The sequence below is a fragment of the Mobula hypostoma genome, chromosome 16, assembly GCF_963921235.1.
Source record: "Mobula hypostoma chromosome 16, sMobHyp1.1, whole genome shotgun sequence".
In the NCBI taxonomy this organism is placed as follows: Eukaryota; Metazoa; Chordata; class Chondrichthyes; order Myliobatiformes; family Myliobatidae; genus Mobula; species Mobula hypostoma.
Window position 1 is genome coordinate 71,265,454 of NC_086112.1, and position 20,260 is coordinate 71,285,713.

General features: G+C 38.5%; 1 protein-coding gene across 3 annotated transcripts in view; it reads left to right on the forward strand.

The window, feature by feature from the left end:
* Positions 1 to 20,260, forward strand: part of uba6 (ubiquitin like modifier activating enzyme 6) — a 455,635-nt gene that overhangs the window by 113,489 nt on the left and 321,886 nt on the right. For all 3 annotated transcript variants that reach the window (XM_063069103.1, XM_063069102.1, XM_063069104.1), the window contains one exon: positions 1,309 to 1,420. In XM_063069103.1, the coding sequence (XP_062925173.1) occupies positions 1,309 to 1,420 (112 nt within the window). The remainder of the gene's footprint in view (positions 1 to 1,308; positions 1,421 to 20,260) is intronic.

Consider the following 20,260-nt stretch of genomic DNA (forward strand, 5'->3'; position numbering starts at 1 on the left):
TCTTTTTTTGTTAACTGAAATATTGGTAACTATACTTCCACTAGAATTTTGTTCCAGTGTATGATCTGTTATTTCCTGGCGAACAATAATTTTGCATGGGGCAATATTTATACAGCATTCACCACTATAATGTTCCCTAATCAGAACATCACAATTTTCCTGTTTTGGTTGAACCCAAACCGTACGGAAGCCGCCTTGTTGGTACCCAAGCGATGCTGAGTCCTGTGGCTGTAACCAGAGTTAGTTAACATGCCAAGTTTGTTACGAGCCCCAGTGAGAGGGTTACATTTGTTTTTTGCACCATTCTTTGTAAAATCTAGTGACTGTTATGCATGAAAATCCCAGGAGATTGGAGAGTTTCTGAGATACTCAAACCAACTATGATTCCACAGTCAAAGTGGCTTATATCACATTTCTTCCCCATTCTGATGTTTGGCCTGAAGAACAACTGAACCTTTTGACCATTGTGCATGCTTTTATGCATTGAGTTGCTGCCACATGATTAGATATTTGTATTAATGAGCAGGTGTACCTAACAAAGTGGCCATTGAGTGTACAACATATAAGCAAACATAACGAATGATGTAATTTTAAGGAAAAATATAATAAAAACAACAAATTGGATATTTTTCCATCAGAACATACTCCTTCAGGTGAGCTTAAATCTTATGGCACAATCTCAGACAAGTAGTTACCTTGCCCATTTGTTACTCTCCTCTGCTTTCTCCCCATTTCTGTCTGGTCCCATCATCTCAGTCTGCCTATTGTACGGTATTTGGAGAAGGGGAAGGGGAGTTGGGTAGGATGAATTTGCCACAAAGTCTGGTAGTTACCTTGCCCATTTATTACTGTCCTCTGCTTTCTCTGCATTTCTGTCTGGTCCCATCATCCCAGTCTGCCTAATTCTCAACACTTCTACCCCACCCCTGTTGTTTTTCATATCTACGTCCCAGTTCAGCAATTACTTTTAATTCTGTTCCTTTTTGGCTATGAACTTATTGTAGGCTACACATCTGAAATCAAATCTTGCTACCCAATGGTTTGTAAATATTCATAAGAACCTAAATTACGTGTTTAAGAAATATAAATCCTTTTGAAACCAGTTATTTGTTTCTTTTTCTTTCAGCGCAAGTTTTTTTTTGAATTGAATCAATGTGGAAGCTGATTATTCTTTATCTCTGATCAAAATAGTATTTTTTATTCATTCCTGTTGCCACTTCTGGCATTGTAGAAATCTAACAAAATTTAACCAAGAAACTAAATGTTAATTATTTTATTCTGACATTATGTTTTGTTCATAATTTATAGAGCCAAGGCCACAATTTTACAACTTGCAGAGTTGAATCCATACGTCCGGGTTGATTCTTCCAACATTCTTTTGGACGAAAATACAGATCTTGGCTTTCTGCAGCAATATCAGGTAAATCAAGCAGTTTTATGATTATGATTATGAGGACACGCAGTCCCCTTTTATTGTCATTTAGTAATACATGCATTAAGAAATGATAAAAATGTTTTTCCAGAGTGACATCACGAAAACACATGACAAACCGACTTAAAAACTAACAAAAACCACATAATTATAACATATAGTTACAGCAGTGCAAAGCAATACCGTAATTTGATAAGAACAGACCATGGCACAGTAAAAGTCTCAGAGTCTCTGGAAAGTCCCATAATCTCACACAGATGGTAAACCTCCAGCAACGCCAACTTGCCGATGCGGCATCCCGGAAGCATCCGACCACAGTCCGACTCCGAGTCCGTTGGAAAAACTCTGTGCCTCCGACCACCTATTCGACAACGAGCACCGAGCACCATCTCTGCCGAGCGTTTCGACCCCGGCTCCGGCAACAGGCGATACGCAAAGCCAAGGATTTGAGGCCTTCGTCTCCGGAGATTCTCGATTGCACAGTAGCAGCGGCAGTGAAGCAGGCATTTCAGAAGTTACTCTAGATGTTCCTCTGCGCTGCTCACGGCTGTCCCCATCAAATCCGGATTGTGCACGGCACCCCTAGTTATTTATATCGATATTCATTCGGAACGGCTACGCGCGCTGCGTTGCGCCACCATCTTCTCCTCCCTCCATGTTTATTTAAGCCTTGACATGATGTGCTGGTACACAATGTTGTTACACAATAGTTATAGTTCATTTCTTGCCTTGATTCCACTTTAGGCTAAATCAATATCTGCCTTTGCTGGCTCATATCTGAAATGATCCCATGATGTATGTTGTCTTTGGAACATTTATCAAATTGATAAAAAAAAAGATAAATATTTCTGCCTTTGTAAAAAAAAAGCGGTCCTTTCAAAGTTCAAAGTAATTTATTATCAAAGTACAGAACTGTCCACCATATATAACCCCGGGGTTCATTATCTTGCCAGTATGCTCAATAAATCCGTAGAATAATAACTATAACAGAATCATGAAAGACTGCCCCAACTTGGGCATTCAACTAGCGCGTAAAAGACAACAAATTGTGCAAATACAAATAGAAATAATAATAATAAATAAATGAGTAATAAATATGGAAAACATGAAATAAGTCCTTGAAAGTGAGGTCATAGGTTGTGGGAACACTTCAATAATGGGGCAAGTGAAGTTGAATGAAGTAATTCCCTTTGGTTCAAGAGGGGTAATAATTGAGGGGTAATAATTCTTCAAACTGGTGGTGTGAGTCCTGACGGTCCTGTACCCTCTTCCTGATGGTAGTAGCGAGAAGAGAGCAAATCCTGGGTGGTGGGGGACCCTGATGATGAATGCTGTTTTCCTGTGACAGCGTTTCATGTAGATGTGCTCAATGGTGGGGAGGGATTTACTCGTGGTGGACTGGGCCATATCCTTTACTTGTAGGATTTTCCATTCAAGGGCATTACTGTTTCCATACAAGGCTATGATGCAACCAGTCAATATACTCTACATTATACATCCATTGAAGTCTGTCAAAGTTTTAAATGTCTTGCCAAATCTTCTCAGACTCCTGAGAAAGTAGAGGTGCTGCCATGCTTTCATTGTAGTTGCTCTTACATGCTGGCTTCAGCCAGGACAGGTCTTCCGAAATAATAACAGTGAGGAATTTAAAATTGATGACCCTCTGATCCTCAGAGGACTGGTTCATGGACCTCTGGTTTCCTTCTGAAGTCTATAATCAGCTCCTTGGTCTTGCTGACATTGAGTAAGAAACTCAGCACTCAGCCAGATTTTCAGTCGCCATCCTGTATGCTAACCCATCACCACCTTTGATTCAGCCTATGACAGCGTTGTCATCAGCCAACTTAAAAATGGTATTAGAGCTGTGCTTAGCCACGCAGTCATTAGCGTAAAGTGAGTAGAGTAGAGGGCTAAGCTCACAGCCTTGTGCACCTGTGCAGATGGAGATTGTGTACTGGATGCACATTATTGTCTGAATATTTTGGTTTGCTTGTGTTCTATCCACAAAGTAATACATTAAGCTACGCTGGAATTTGAAGATAAATCTGAGATTCACCTAATCCCTTGTATTTGATAAGGGTTGCAAACTTTGGAGCAGTGCAATAATGGGGAATAAAGAGTAGTTTAGGATAGTTATTTGAGGTACTCAGAGGTGTTTGTACAGATGTAGGAATGGAACTGGAAAGGAAAATATGATGAAACATTTTGGGAAGTTGATAGATCACATTTGAATCAGAAGGGCAGTGCTGGACAGCTGAGAAACAGAAGGGAAAACAATGAAGGTGATGCTGTATGGTTAGCCTTGTCAAAGATTTTGGGCCAAGAAGGATGAGAATATTTAGTGCAGCTGATTGTAGAGTTTCAGCCACAGAGCCAAGAGGATGATGATCAGTTTCTGGTCACCAGCATTCAATGATAAAACCAAATGAACAGGCATAATGATTTCCTGTGAGGTGAGAGATTGTGAGAAGGTGCATTGATAGAGAAAATCAGCCATAATTAGTTTGCTTTTAAGGATTATTCTGGACATTTCAATAGAGAAATTCAGAATCCAGCTAACACAGTAGAGTTAAGGGCAAAAAGAGACTCTTACAGATGTGAATTGGCATTTAAAAAAAATAATTGTGAAGAGGTACTGTGATTGACCGACTTGTTGGTAGACTCCAAGAATCTCTGGTGATAGGTTCTCTCTGTATGAGAAACAAGAGTCTGGTATGTAGCTAGGTGGGAGCATAAATGAGAAAGGATGGGAGTATAACTGGAACCCATTTATGTCAGCAAAATTGGAGGGTGAGAGTGAATATACATGTTGTCAATTGATAAAAGAAGTACATATGGTCTACAGCTGACTGTTAAGCAAAACAATATATAAATGTGAATTAGAAGCAGCCATTCAAACCTGTTCCTTTTTTTAATAAGACCATGGTTAGTATGATTGAAAGCTGAGCTTCTCATTTCTTTTTAATCTGTCCTAACCTTTTGTCAACTTGCTCATCAAACATCTATTTCAACTTTAAAAGTAATAAAATACCTTGCTTCCACCAATCCTTGAGGAAGAAAGAATCAGAGTCAGTGACAAACAAAAGAAAATCTGCAGTTGCTGGAAATCCAGTCAACCCACAGAAAATGCTGGAGGAACTCAGCAGGCCAGGCAGCATCTATGGAAAAGAGTGAACATTCGACATTTCAGGCCAAGACCCTTCGTCGGAACTCAATTTACTCTTTTCCCTAGATGCTGCCTGGCCTCCTGAGTTGCCCCAGTATTTTATGTGTGTTGATCAGAATCAGTAGCTTGGATAACATGAAATTTGTTATTTTGTGGCAGAAAGCATAAAATTACTAAAAATTAAAAAAAAAACAAATAGTGCAGAAAAAAAGCATGTAGTAGTGTTCATGGATTGTTCAGAAATCTGATGCTGGAGGAAAAGAAGCTGCTCCTGAATCACACTGTGTGCTTAAGGTTCTACACCTCCTCCCTGATGATAGTAGCGAGAAGAGGAGATTGTGAAGACTCTTAGTAATGCCACCCACTTGAAGATGTCCTCAGTGATTTTTGTTTTGCCTGTAATGGACCTGGCTGAGCCTACATCCCTCTTGCATTGGAGCCTCCATATCAAGCTATGATGCAATCAGTCAGAATGCTCGACACCAAATACAATAGCAGGAAAGGTTTGTGCACCCTTTGCAATTACCCAGTTTTCTGCATTAATTACTCATAACATTTAGTCTGTTCTTTTCCTTAGTCACAACAATAGACACACACAATCTGTCTAAACCATTAACACACAAACAATTGTACTTTTCATATCTTTATTGAACACATTGTTTAATCATTCACAGTCCAGGCTGGAAAATGTATGTGAACCCTTGGTGACTGGTAGAACCTCCATTAGCAGCAATAACTTCCAACAAACATTTTCTGCAGCTGTAGATCAGACTTGCACAGTGGCAAGAAGGAATTTAGACCATTCCTCCTTACAAAACTGTTCCAGTTCATCAATATTTCTGGGATCCTTGCTTGAACAGCCCTCTTCAGGTCATGCCACAGCATCTCAATTGGGATAAGGTCTGGACTCTGACTTCGCCATTGCAAAACATGGATTTTTTTTCTTTTTAAACATGGAGACAGAGAAAACCTACAGCATAATACAGGCCTTTCGCCCACAATGCTGTGCCAAGCATGTACGTACTTTAGAAATTACCTAGGGTTACCCATAGCCCTCTATTTTTCTAAGCTCCATGTGTATCTCATCATCATCATCATCATCATCATCATCATCATCAGGTGCCATGCCCAGTTTGAGCTTTGACTGTCATGGCCCACACACTCCTGTTTCGGGTCAAATGGATCAATTCATTGGTATTCATTTCCAGTTCTCTGGCTGCTGTCTCCATCATCATTTGTCTTTGCCTTCCTCTTGCTTTCTTCCCTTCAATCTTTCCCATAATTGCTGTGCATTCTAACTCCTCTTTCCTAATCACATGTCCTATGAAGTTGCATTGCCTTTTCATGATCTCCTACATTTCTCTTTTCGTGTTTGCTCTGTTCATGACATCCTCGTTAGATATTTGTTTCGTCCATGATATTCTTTGCATCCTCCTCAAAAACCACATCTCTGCTGCTTCAATTCATTTCCTCATGTTACTAGATATTGTCCAACATTCTGAGCCGTATAACATAACTGGATAAACAAAACACTTCAGTACTCTGAGGCGGGTTGTCATGCCTTGTTTAATATTGGTCAGTGTACTGTTCATTCTCGTAAAGGTGTCTTTTGCCATCCCTATTCTTCTTTTGATGTCCAAGTCGCACCTGCCATCTGATGTCACCCAGCTTCCTAAGTAGCAAAAGTTCTGTACTTGTTTTATGTCTTCCCCATTTATTCTCAGCCTGCAGATAGGATTATCCTTCTGCTGACTTTCTGGCAGGGGACTCATGGAGTGAGCTGTATTTTGGCATCACTCCGTACCCTTTACTCTCTTACATGTAACCACTCTTATTCACTTTACCTAAACCTACACTAATCGACTTATATCACATTTATATTATTGAACTACGACTCTTACTTATTGAAAATGAATACAAGAGCACGAGAAGTTAAAGAAAGCAAAGGTTCTGGTGGGAACGGGAAAAAAAATGGTGATCCTGGAACATTGAAGGAAGTTCCAATAACTATGAAACTAATGAAGAAACTCCTAGAAGATACAGTTAATCGAAGACTCACCGCAATTGAAGAAGTGTTGAAGTCGATGAAATAAGAATCAAGAATATTTAGACGTGAAATTGATCAAAATCAAGTCAGAATCTTGGAACTGGATGAAGATGGCCACAGAAGAGATTTAAAAAAAAATTGAAGCTCTTGAAAAAAGTTTAACTTCAGTAACTCAGCAATTGGAACGTTATCAAACTAAGACTATCGATCTTGAAAATCGTTTCCGACGACAGAATTTGTGAATAATCAGATTTCCTGAGGTGCTGAGACGGGAGATCCTACCAAGTATTTTTCTAAATTGCTAATGGATGTGTTTGGCTCCGATTTATTTGAGGAGCCCCCACTATTAGATCATGCTCATCATTCATTTTGTTTTAATCCGGAGAATTTGGCCAGACGGAGACCGATCATTATTCGGTTTCATTATGTCCATGATAAGGAACGAGTGATTCGAGCTGCTCGGAAGAAAGGTATGATCCAATTTTGAGAATTCAAGCTCAGAATTGTTGAAGACTACAACCAAGACATACTGAAAAAACAAATGGCTTTTAAACCATAGATGGCAGAACTTTATCGCCTGGGCTATAAAATTGTGTTACTGTTTCCAGCACGTCTGAGAGTGGTTATGTCAGACAACTCGCGTAGCCTGTTTAAAAACCAGATGGACGCCCAAAGTTTTCTCGATGATCTGCCTCCCTCTGCGGAGGATTAATTAATGTATGGTTTTATTTTCTCTCTCGTCTCTGATTTGTATAGTTCAAGGGTTTTTCTCCCTTGATCTTGCAGTGTAGGTTCGCTTTATATTGTTAAATGATATTATGCTTTTCTGTTCGTGATCTTATATATCTTACTCTTAATACCTTTTGAAAGTTATTTAGTTACAATTTTAATGCTTGTTTTCTTTCTGAAATGTTATTGAAGTATTATATTTTAAAATGGTGGATTGTTTTCTTCTTCTCCCCAGAATCCTCTCTGTCTCTAACGTCACTTCCGATCATTTATATATGAAAAATTAATATAGTAATATGATTTAACGTTTGATGTTCTTGGAAATATGAGTAGGAAGGAACTATTAGATGCTTATAATTGCTGTAAGATGTTTTCTACTGATATAGCTAGTTTTTTTCACTTTTTTAACATGAGTGGTATCTTTTTTGATAAACATACTTCTTTTGGGTCGCCTTCTGGAAAGATTGGGGTAGGATTAGCTTTAGATTTAGCACTGGCCACTATCTGGCTTTTTTCGGGGTTTTTGTGGGAGGTGGGTGTTATTTTTGTTCCTATTTTTATTTTATTTTTGCTTTTTAAATGGGCTGACCTGAAGCTACTGAAATGTTGTAACTTCCGGTTCCTCCTTGGACCTTTTCTCCTCTTCCGGGGTCATGAGTCTGTACTCTGGTTAACCCTTTACATACCTTATACTCGAGCTCATTATGATGGATAAGACTATCAATTTGGTTTCTTGGAATACAAATGGCTTAAACTACCCGACTAAACGGAAGAAAATTTTTAAAGTATTCCATAGGATGAATGCTCATATTATTTTTGTACAAGAAACTCATATCCGGAAAGAGGATAATCAGCGCTTTTTTAGATTCTGGAAGGAAGAACAGTACCATTCGAATTCACAGGCTAATGTAAAAGGCGTTTCTATTTTTTATAGATCCGACAATTTCATTTCTGCGCTATGAGACGATTTCAGATTCTAATGGCAGATTTTGTTGATTACTGGCTTGCTATTTAACAAAAAAGTTGCTATGCTCAATGTTTATGCCCCAAATGTTGACTGTCCTGATTTTTTAAAGAATCTCTTTACTTCTCTTCCTAACTTAAATGACTATATGCTGATTATGGGTGAAGATTTCAATTGTTGTTTAAACCCTTTGATAGATAGATCCAAGTTTAATCAAGTACTTCGGAATAAATCGGCTACCCTTATTAACTCTTTTATGACCGACTCTGGAATCTCAGAAATTTGGAGATTCTTGCATCCGAATGAGAAAGAGTTCTCTTTTTTTTCTCATGTATATCAGTACTATTCAAGAATTGACTTTTTTTATTGACTCTCGATTAATTCCGCTTGTTACTGGTTGCGAATATGATTCTATTGCTGTTTCTGACCATGCACCATTGAAATTATTTATTAACTTAAGGGATACATTTACTAATTCTAATAAACCAATTTCTAATTACTAATAAACCAACGGCGATTTAATACCACTTTGCTTCAAGATTCAGATTTTGTTAGGTTTATTGAAGAACACATTAAGTTTTTCTTTACAATGAATTCTACAGACGATATTTCCAGTGGGACACTCTGGGATACTTTTAAAGCATATATTCGTGAACAAATTATTTCATATACTGCTGAACCAAAAATCGAACTAATAAGGAAATACTTAAACTGGTTGACAAGATTAAAGAAGTTGGTAAGAAATATTCTATAGCTCCTAATCAGGAATTTTATAAACAGAGAGTTAAACTTCAAATGGAACATAATCTCTTATTATCATCTTCGATTGAAAGTCAATTAATCAAAACGAAGAATCAATTTTATATACATGGTGATAAAACTGGGAAACTTTTAGCTAGTCAATTGAAATCTGCCTCGGTTAAACGACAGATTCTTAAGATTTGTAAACAAGATGGCACTTTGACAGTTGACCATGACGAGATTAATAAATCCTTTCAAGAATTTTATACCTCTTTATATCAATCAGAATTTCCTGATGACTCTACTATAATGCATGAATTTTTAAAGAAATTGAACATTCCAAAATTATAGAAACATAGAAACATAGAAACATAGAAAATAGGTGCAGGAGTAGGCCATTCGGCCCTTCGAGCCTGCACCGCCATTTATTATGATCATGGCTGATCATCCAACTCAGAACCCAGCCTTCCCTCCATACCCCGTGACCCCTGTAGCCACAAGGGCCATATCTAACTTCCTTTTAAACATAGCTAATGAACTGGCCTCAACAGTTTGCTGTGGCAGAGAATTCCACAGATTCACCACTCTCTGTGTGAAGAAGTTTTTCCTAACCTCAGTCCTAAAAGGCTTCCCCTCTATCCTCAAACTGTGACCCCTCGTTCTAGACCTCCCCAACATCGGGAACAATCTTCCCGCATCTAGCCTGTCCAATCCCTTTAGGATCTTATACGTTTCAATCAGATCCCCCCTCAATCTTCTAAATTCCAACGAGTACAAGCCCAGTTCATCCAGTCTTTCTTCATATGAAAGACCTGCCATCCCAGGAATCAATCTGGTGAACCTTCTTTGTACTCCCTCTATGGCAAAGATGTCTTTCCTCAGATTAGGGGACCAAAACTGCACACAATACTCCAGGTGTGGTCTCACCAAGGCCTTGTACAACTGCAGTAGTACCTCCCTGCTCCTGTACTCGAATCCTCTCGCTATAAATGCCAGCATACCTTTCGCCTTTTTCACCGCCTGCTGTACCTGCATGCCCACGTTCAATGACTGGTGTATAATGACACCCAGGTCTCGTTGCACCTCCCCTTTTCCTAATCGGCCACCATTCAGATAATAATCTGTTTTCCTATTTTTGCCACCAAAGTGGATAACTTCACATTTATCCACATTAAATTGCATCTGCCATGAGTTTGCCCACTCACCCAACCTATCCAAGTCACCCTGCATCCTCTTAGCATCCTCCTCACTGCTAACACTGCCACTATCATCTAATGAAAGTTCAAAACTAGATGTACCTATTACAGCAGAGGAAATAATGCTATTTTTTCAATGAACTCAGGTAAAGCACCTGGCCCAGACGGATTTACAGTAGAATTTTTAAAATTTTTCTCTACTACACTGACTCCTTGGCTATGCAGTGTTTTTAGGGATGCAGTATCTATAGGTAAATTACCACAATCTTTTTATCGAGCTTCTATTTCCCTAATTCTTAAAAAAGATAAGGATCCTACTGAATGTGGATCTTATAGGCCTATATCTTTGCTGAATGTTGGATTCTAAGATTTTTTTCTAAAATATTGGCAATGAGATTGGAGAATGTATTACCTCAAATTGTTTCTGCTGATCAGACTGGAATTATTAAAAATCGTTACTCTTTTTTCAATATTAGGAGATTAATGAATGTTATTTATACACCTTCACCTAAAATTCCAGAATGTGTTATTTCATTGGATGCTGAGAAAGCTTTTGACAGAGTTGAATGGACATATTTATTTAACACCCTTGAGAAATTTAATTTTAGTTTGATATTTATATCTTGGATTAAACTGATATATCTTACCCCTTTGGCTTCGGTATTTACTAACAATTAAAGATCTCCTCTTTTTCATCTATTCCGTGGTACTAGGCAGAGCTGTCCTCTCAGTCCATTACTGTTTGATATTGCTTTGGAACCGCTAGCCATTCGTTACTCCCCTAATATATTGGGCAATACCAGTGGAAATGAGACTCACAAATTATCACTATATGCAGCTGATCTACTATTATATATTTCTAACCCAGGGAAATCTATTCCGGCAGTATTAACTTTCCTTGCTCAGTTTAGTAGTTTTTCTGGTTATAAATTGAACCTAGGTAAGAGTGAACTCTTTCCGTTAAATATGCAGGTTCCCACTTACAGAAATTTTCCATTTAGAGTGACTACTGACTATTTTACTTATTTACGAGTTAAAATTACTAAGAGACATAAGGATCTATTCAATTTTAACTTTTTACCATTAATTAACCAGGTTAAACAACTGATTACTAAGTGGTCCCCATTGTCTCTATCATTGATTGGCTGAATCAATGCTATTAAAATGATTATTTTACCTAAATTTTTATATTTATTTCAAATGATACCAATTTTTATTCCTAATTCTTTTTTTGATACTATTGATTCTAAAATCTCCTCTTATATAGGGCAAAATAAAAATCCAAGATTAAGTGAAAAATACTTACAGAAATCTAAGAAAGAGGGTGGTTTGGCATTGCCTAACCTAAGATTTTATTATTGGGCAATTAATATTCAATATTTAATATTTTGGATGCAAGATTGGAATATAACTCCAAGCCCATATTGGGTAAACCTTGAAGGCCACTCTGTACAAGGGTTTTCTTTAGCTTCCGTTTTAGGAACTTCACTGCCTTTTGTACTATCTAAATTAAGTAAACAAATGTAAAACATACATTGGGAATGTGGTTTCAATTTCGTAAATTTTTTGGCTTGAATGAATTTATGCTATCAAGTCCTATTATATCTAATTTCTTTTTTCAATCCTCGGTAATGGACCAAGCCTTTTTGATATGGAAAGCAAAAGGTATAACATGTTTTCGTGATTTATTTTTGGATAACTGTTCTATGTCTTTTGAGCAGTTATCTGAGAAATTTGATTTGCCTAGATCCCATTTTTTTAGATACTTACAAATAAGACATTTTTTAATTACTACGTTGCCTACCTTTCCGACTTCAAATCCTACTGACATTATTGATAAAACTTTAGGCTTTAATCCTTTGCAGAAGGGATTAATAGCAATTATTTATGATATAATTATGAAATTACAGCCAGGTATATCTGATAAAATTAAAAATGAATGGGAAAGGGAACTTCAACTTTGTTTACCTATAGAGAAATGGGAAAACATTTTTCAATTAGTTAGTACTTCTTCTATATGTGCTAAACATACACTAATACAATTTAAAGTAGTACACACAGCCCATATGTCCAAAGATAAACTAGCTCGTTTTTATTCCCATATAAATCCTATTTGTGATAGATGTTACTCTGAAGTGGTTTCTTTAACTCATATGTTTTGGTCTTGTCCTCTTTTGGAAAAATATCGGAAAGATATTTTTGATATTATTTCAACAGTTCTATGCTTCAACTTAAAACCCCATCCTATTAAGGCAATTCTTGGATTGCCAATGGTAGAACATAGATAGCATTTGTTACTTTAATGGCGAGAAGATCTATTTTGTTGAACTGGAAGGAAATTAATCCTCCAACTACGTTCCAATGGTTTTCTCAAACTATATTAAGTTTAAATTTAGAAAAAATTAGAAGTGATATTTTTGACCCTTTGGTTAAATTTGAAGAAACTTGGAAACCTTTTATGCAACATTTTCATATGATGTAATCTGACCTTTCCGAATCTTTTTTCTAAACTTAAATTATATGATTAGAAGAGTGGAGTTAACGACATTACTGAACGTGTCTGATACAAGGATTGGTCTAGTCCTGTTTTGTTCTTTTCTTTTCGGGTTTTTTTTTCTCTTTTTCTTTTGGGGTTTTTTTTTTGTTTATATATATTTTCTTTTTATTGCTTTTTTTAATGACAAATTTCATTATGAGTTTGGAAATCTTTTATATCTATGTTACTTAAAATTCGTTTTGTATATGCTGATTAACCTTGTTCCAATCTCTTTGTACCAACTTTGTTATTGAATTTATAATTTAAAAATTAATAAAAAAGATTTAAAAAGAAAGAAAAGGATTCTCCTTTTTGGAAATCAGCATACATTCTGTCTTTTTGCAATTGATAGATAGACCCATTTTTGCACTTATTCAACAATTATATCAATTAAGTTTTGTAGTTCTTCCTCCACACTTGCAATTAACACAGTGTCATCTGCATATCTGAAATTATTGATGTTTTCTCCGCCAACTTTGATTCCCAAGACGTCTCTTATTTTATGTAATATTGTTTCACTGTACACATTAAATAAATCAGGGGAGAAAACACACCCTTGTCTAACACCTCTCTTGATTTCCGTAAACTGACTCACTTCTCCATCTATTCTTACAGCGGCAGTTTGTTCCCAGTACAGATTTCTGATTAGGCGGAGGTCTTTTGAATCTAGATCTAGAGTTTTCTGTAATATTTCAAATAACTTATTGTGCTTCATTTTATCAAATGCTTCAGTGTAGTCGATAAAACAAACAAACAAATCTTTTTGCACTTGAATAGCTTGTTCTGATAGTATCCTTAATATCAATATTGTGTTTCTTGTACCTTTGTCTTTCACGAAACCACATTGTTCTTTGCCTTTTTCAGCTTGTATCTTACTTTTAGCTCTTGTCGTCAAAATTCTTAGAAGTATCTTGGTGATATGACTCATTAAACTTATGGTCCTATGTAATTCACGTTCTATTGCCCCAGGTTTCTTAGGAAGAGTGATAAATACTGATTTTTTTCATCTCTTCTGGTATTATTCCAGTCTCATAAATGTCATTGATTATATCAGTAAGTTTTTCAATTCCATAATCTTCAAGGGCGATAATTTGTTCTATTACTAATTCATCAGGATCTGCTGCCTTTCCTTTCTTCATCTTATTTATTGCATTACGAACTTCAGATTTTAAAATACTTGGAGCTTCAATGTTTTTCTTAATTTCTGGTTTTTCGCCTCGATCGTCTTCAAACAATTCCTGAATATACTCAATCCATCTGTTCATAATCTCATCTTTTTCCATGATAATGGAACCGTCCTTTGTTTTCAAACATCCACCTGAAGAACAGAGGAGCTGTTTACCAGAGATGTTACATCAACAAATCAAGAACCTTTTTTGGATCATTAATAGGATTCTTTCTATTTGCTCACATTCCTGGTTTAACCATTCTTCTTTGGCTTTTTGACATTAAGCTTTTAACTTTTTTATCTCAGGACTTGTATTCTATAGGATTTGCTTTCTTCCGTCTCCATTGTTCCATTAGATCTTTTATTTCATCTGTCATCCATTTATTCTTTGTGCTTTTCTCTTTTTTAGGAATCACTGACTTTGCTGATTCTACCAAGGCATGCTTTAGAGAGTTAAATTTCATTTCTACATGATTGCTATCATCTTCAACAGATTCTATTTCTAGACTTTGAAAGCTATTCCTTACTTCAATTGTAAATTTTTGTCTTAAGTTTTCTTCTTTAATTAATGGCAAGTAGTCAAGGGATTGTTCAGGTTTTTTGCTTCTTTAGTTTTTTAAGTTTTACTTTTACATGACATACTACTGGGTTATGGTCACTATTACAGTCTGCACCTGGATATGTTTTGCATTGAGTCACTGAGTTTCTAAATCTTTGGTGTGTGTGTGTGTATACACACACACTACTCCAAGTGGGATCTGACTAGGGTCCTATATAGCTGCAATATTACCTTTTGGCTCTTGAACTCAATCCCACGGTTGATGAAGGCCAGTGCACCATATGCCTTCTTAACCACAGAGTCAACATGCACAGCAGCTTTGAGTGTCCTATGGACTCGGACCCCAAGAGCCCTCTGACCCTCCAGACTGCCAAGAGTCTTACTATATTCTGCCATCATATTTGATCTATCAAGATGAGCCACTTCACACTTACGTGGGTTGAACTCCATCTGCTACTTCTCAGCCCAGTTTTGCATCCTGTTGATGTCCTGCTGTAACCTCTGACAGCCCTCCACACTATCCACAACACCCCCAATCTTTGTGTCATCAGCAAATTTACTAACCCGTCTCTCCACTTCCTCATCCAAGTCATTTATAAAAATCACGAAGAGTAGGTGTCCCAGAACAGATCCCTGAGGCATATCTCCACTCCCTTTCTTGAATAAGGAAACAACATCTGCAACCCTCCAGTCCTCTGGAACTTCCCCCGCACCCAGTGATGATGCAAAGATCATTACCAGAGCCTCAGCAATCTCCTCCCTCACCTCCCACAGTAGCCTGGGGTATATCTTGTCCCGTCCTGGTGACTTATCCAACTTGATGCGTTCCAAAACCTCCAGCACATCTTCTTTCTTAATGTTTACATGCTCAAGCTTTTCAATCCACTGTAAGTCATCCCTACAATTGCCAAGGTCATTTTCTGTAATGAATACTGAAGCGAAGTATTCATTAAGTATCTCTGCTACCTCCTCCGCTTCCATACAACATTTTTCCACTGTCACACTTGATTGGTCCTATTCTCTCACGTCTTATCCTCTTGCTCTTTACATACTTGTACCAGATCAAGTACAGCCTCTCCTCTTGTCGGCTTATCTACATGTTGTGTAAAGAAAACTTCCTGAACACACCTAACAAACTCCACCCCATCTAAACCCCTTGCTCTAGGGAGATGCCAATTAATATTGGGGAAGTTAAAATCTCCCATCATGACAACACTGGTAGTATTGCACTGTTCCAGAATCTGTCTCCCTATCTGCTCCTCGATGGAGGATGAGAGGTGACCTGATAGAGGTGTATAGGATGATGAGAGGCATTGATCGTGTGGATAGTCAGAGGCTTTTTCCCAGGGCTGAAATGGTCGCCACAAGAGGACACAAGTTTAAGGTGCTGGGGAGTAGGTACAGAGGAGATATTGGGGTAAATTTTTTACTCAAAGAGTGCTGAGTGCGTGGAATGGGCTGCCGGCAATGGTGGTGGAGGCAGATTTGATAGGGTCTTTTAAGAGACTTTTAGATAGGTACATGGAGCGAAAAAATTAGAGGGCTATGGGGAAGTCTAGTAATTTCTAAGGTAGGGACATGTTGGGCACAACTCTGTGGGCCGAAGGGCCTGTATTGTGCTGTAGGTTTTCTATGTTTCTATGTCCTTGTTACTATTGAGTGGTCAATAAAAAGCACTAGCCGTGACACTATCCCTGATCAGCAGTCCCACACCTCCACCTCTTTTAACCCCCCTCCCTGTCCTTTTTGAAACATCTAAAGCCTGGCCCTCTAAGTAACCATTCCTGTTCCTGAGCCATCCAAGTTTCTATAATGACCACAACGTGATAGTTCCAAGTACTGATCCACGCTCGAAGCTCATCCGCTTTGTTCATGATGCTTCTTGCATTAAAATAGACACATCTCAAACTATCAGTCTGAGCGCATCCCTTCTCTTTCACCTGCCTATCCTTCCTATCACACTGCTTACAAGCTTTCTCTATTTGTGAGCCAACCACCCCTTCCTCCGCCTCTTCAGTTCAGTTCCCGCCCCAGCAATTCTAATTTAAACTCTCCCCAATAGCCTTAGCAAACCTCCCTGCCGGGTTATTGATCCCCCTTGCATTCAAATATAACCCATCCTTATTGTACAGGTCATGCCTGCCCCAAAAGAGTTCCCAATGATCCAGAAATCTGAATCCCTGCCCCCTGCTCCAATCTCTCAGCCACGCATTTATCCACCATATAACAATTACAGAATGGAAACAGGCCATCTTGGCTCTTCTAGTCCGTGCCGAACTCTTACTCTCATCTAGACACACCGACCTGCACTCAGCCCATACCCCTAAACTTTTGCCCTTTAACTCTCAACTCATGTTTGATTCTCCCCCATTATCAATGGAAAAAGCCTGTCCACGTCAACTCTATCAATCCCCCTTATAATTTTAAACATCTCTACCAAGTCCCCCCTCAACCTTCTACGCTCCAAAGATTAAAGACCTAACTTGTTCAACCTTTCTCTATAACTTGGGAGATGAAACCCAGGCAACATTTTAGTAAACCTCCTCTGTACTCTCTCAATTTTATTGACATCTTTCCTATAATTCGGTAACCAGAACTGTACACAATACTCCAAATTTGGCCTTACCAATGCCTTATACAATTTCAACATTATATCCCAACTCCTATACTCAATGCTCTGATTAATAAAGACCAGCATACCATTTTACGAGAATCCATTTTACTACTTCGATATTAATGCTGAATGAATGAACCTTCCTGACTAACCTTCCATGTGGAACCTTGTCAAAGGCCTTACTGAAGTCCATATAGACAACATCCACCGCTTTACCCTTGTCAACTTTCTTAGTAACCTCATTAGAAAATTCAATAAAATTTGTCAAACATGACCTTCCACGCACAAATCCATGTTGACTGTTTCTAATCAGACCCTGTCTATCCAGATAATTATATGCACCATCTCTAAGAATACTTTCCGTCAATTTACCCACCACTGATGTCAAACTCACAGGCCAATAATTTCTAGGTTTACTCTTAGAACCCTTTTTAAACAATGGAACCACTTGAGCAATACGCCAATCCCCCGTCTCTAATGACATTTGAAATATTTCTGGCAGTGCCCCTCAAGGTCCTAGGGAATATCTTGTCTGGATCTGGAGACTTATCCATTTTTATCTACAGAAATTTGCAGGAGCCTTGGTAACCTACCAAATCTCTTTAGACTCCTGATGAAGGATCTGGCAAATGTGGATTGGGATAGTTGGTGGATTTGGCAAGTGTGGATTAGGCTGAATTGTTTTCTGGCCAAGGAATGCTTGGTAAGTGGGAGGCCTTCAGAAGTGAAATTTTGAGAGTGCGGAGTTTGTCTGTTCCTGTTAGAATAAATGGCAAAACTAATAGGTTGAAGGAAACTTGTTTTTTTTGAGAGAAGTTAAGGCCTTGATTGAGAAGGAGGAGGTACATAGCAGGTATCAGCATCAAGGGACAAAATGAGGCACTTTAGAAAATGCAAGAGAACACTTGAGGGAAATCAGGAGAGCTAAAAGAAGGCATGAGGTTACTCAAGTAGACAAGGTGAAGGAGAATCCCGAGGGCTTCAACAGATATATTAAGAGCAAAAGCATGGCAGGGGACAAAACTAGTCATCTGTGCATACAGCTGGAAAGAGATGGGAGATGTCTTAAGTGGATTTTTTGCATCTGTATTTATTTGGGAGATGGGCACAGGTTCTCTAAGACTGAGAGAAAACATTAGCGAGGTCATGGACCGTAAACAGATTATAGAAGAGGAGGGGCTTGCTGGCTTCAGCTGAATTAAGGCCTGATAACTTTCCCCGGACTTTGTGGGTTGCCAGTGCAGAAATTGTAGGGACTCTCATAGAAACATAGAAACATAGAAAATAGGTGCAGGAGTAGGTCATTCAGCCCTTCGAGCCTGCACCGCTATTTATTATGATCATGGCTGATCATCCAACTCAGAACCCCGCCCCAGCCTTCCCTCCATACCCCCTGATCCCCGTAGCCACAAGGGCCATATCTAACTCCCTCTTCTTTTCTTTCTTTTTAAATCTTTTTATTGAATAAGTATACAAAAAGGTAAGCCATATAAACATTAATACAATGTTAAAGTATAATAAAATTCCAGAAGGTATCAATACCAAAAAAAATACTACAAACAATGTAATTTAAACATAAGAAACCAAGATAACATAGTAGTATACAACTCCCTCTTAAATATAGCCAATGAACTGGCCTCAACTGTTTCCTGTGGCAGAGAATTCCACAGATTCACCACTCTCTGTGTGAAGAAGTTTTTCCTCATCTCGGTCCTAAAAGGCTTCCCCTTTATCCTCAAACTGTGACCCCTTGTTCTGGACCTCCCCAACATCGGGAACAATCTTCCTGCATCTAGCCTGTCCAATCCCTTTAGGATTTTATATGTTTCAATCAGATCCCCCCTCAATCTTCTAAATTCCAACGAGTACAAGCCCAGTTCATCCAGTCTTTCTTCATATGAAAGTCCTGCCATCCCAGGAATCAATCTGGTGAACCTTCTTTGTACTCCCTCTATGGCAAGGATGTCTTTCCTCAGATTAGGGGACCAAAACTGCACACAATACTCCAGGTGTGGTCTCACCAAGGCCTTGTACAACTGCAGTAGTACCTCCCTGCTCCTGTACTCGAATCCTCTCGCTATAAATGCCAGCATACCATTCGCCTTTTTCACCACCTGCTGTACCTGCATGCCCACTTTCAATGACTGGGGTATAATGACACCCAGGTTTCGTTGCACCTCCCCTTTTCCTAATCGGCCACCATTCAGATAATAATCTCTTTTCCTATTTTTCCACCAAAGTGGATAACTTCACATTTATCCACATTAAATTGCATCTGCCATGAATTTGCCCACTCACCCAACCTATCCAAGTCACTCTGCATCCTCTTAGCATCCTCCTCACAGCTAACACTGCCACCCAGCTTCGTGTCATCCGCAAACTTGGAGATGCTGCATTTAATTCCCTCATCCAAGTCATTAATATATATTGTAAACAACTGGGGTCCCAGCACTGAGCCTTGCGGTACCCCACTAGTCACCGCCTGCCATTCTGAAAAGGTCCCGTTTATTCCCACTCTTTGCTTCCTGTCTGCTAACCAATTCTCTATCCACATCAATACCTTACCCCCAATACCGTGTGCTTTAAGTTTGCACACTAATCTCCTGTGTGGGACCTTGTCAAAAGCCTTTTGAAAATCCAAATATACCACATCCACTGGTTCTCCCCTATCCACTCTACTAGTTACATCCTCAAAAAATTCTATGAGATTCGTCAGACATGATTTTCCTTTCACAAATCCATACTGACTTTGTCTGGTGATTTCACCGCTTTCCAAATGTGCTGTTATCACATCTTTGATAACTGACTCCAGCAGTTTCCCCACCACCGACGTTAGGCTAACCGGTCTATAATTCCCCAGTTTCTCTCTCCCTCCTTTTTTAAAAAGTGGGGTTACATTAGCCACCCTGCAATCCTCAGGAACTAGTCCAGAATCTAACGAGTTTTGAAAAATTATCACTAATGCATCCACTATTACTTGGGCTACTTCCTTAAGCACTCTAGGATGCAGACCATCTGGCCCTGGGGATTTATCTGCCTTCAATCCCTTCAATTTACCTAACACCACTTCCCTACTAACATGTATTTCGCTCAGTTCCTCCATCTCAC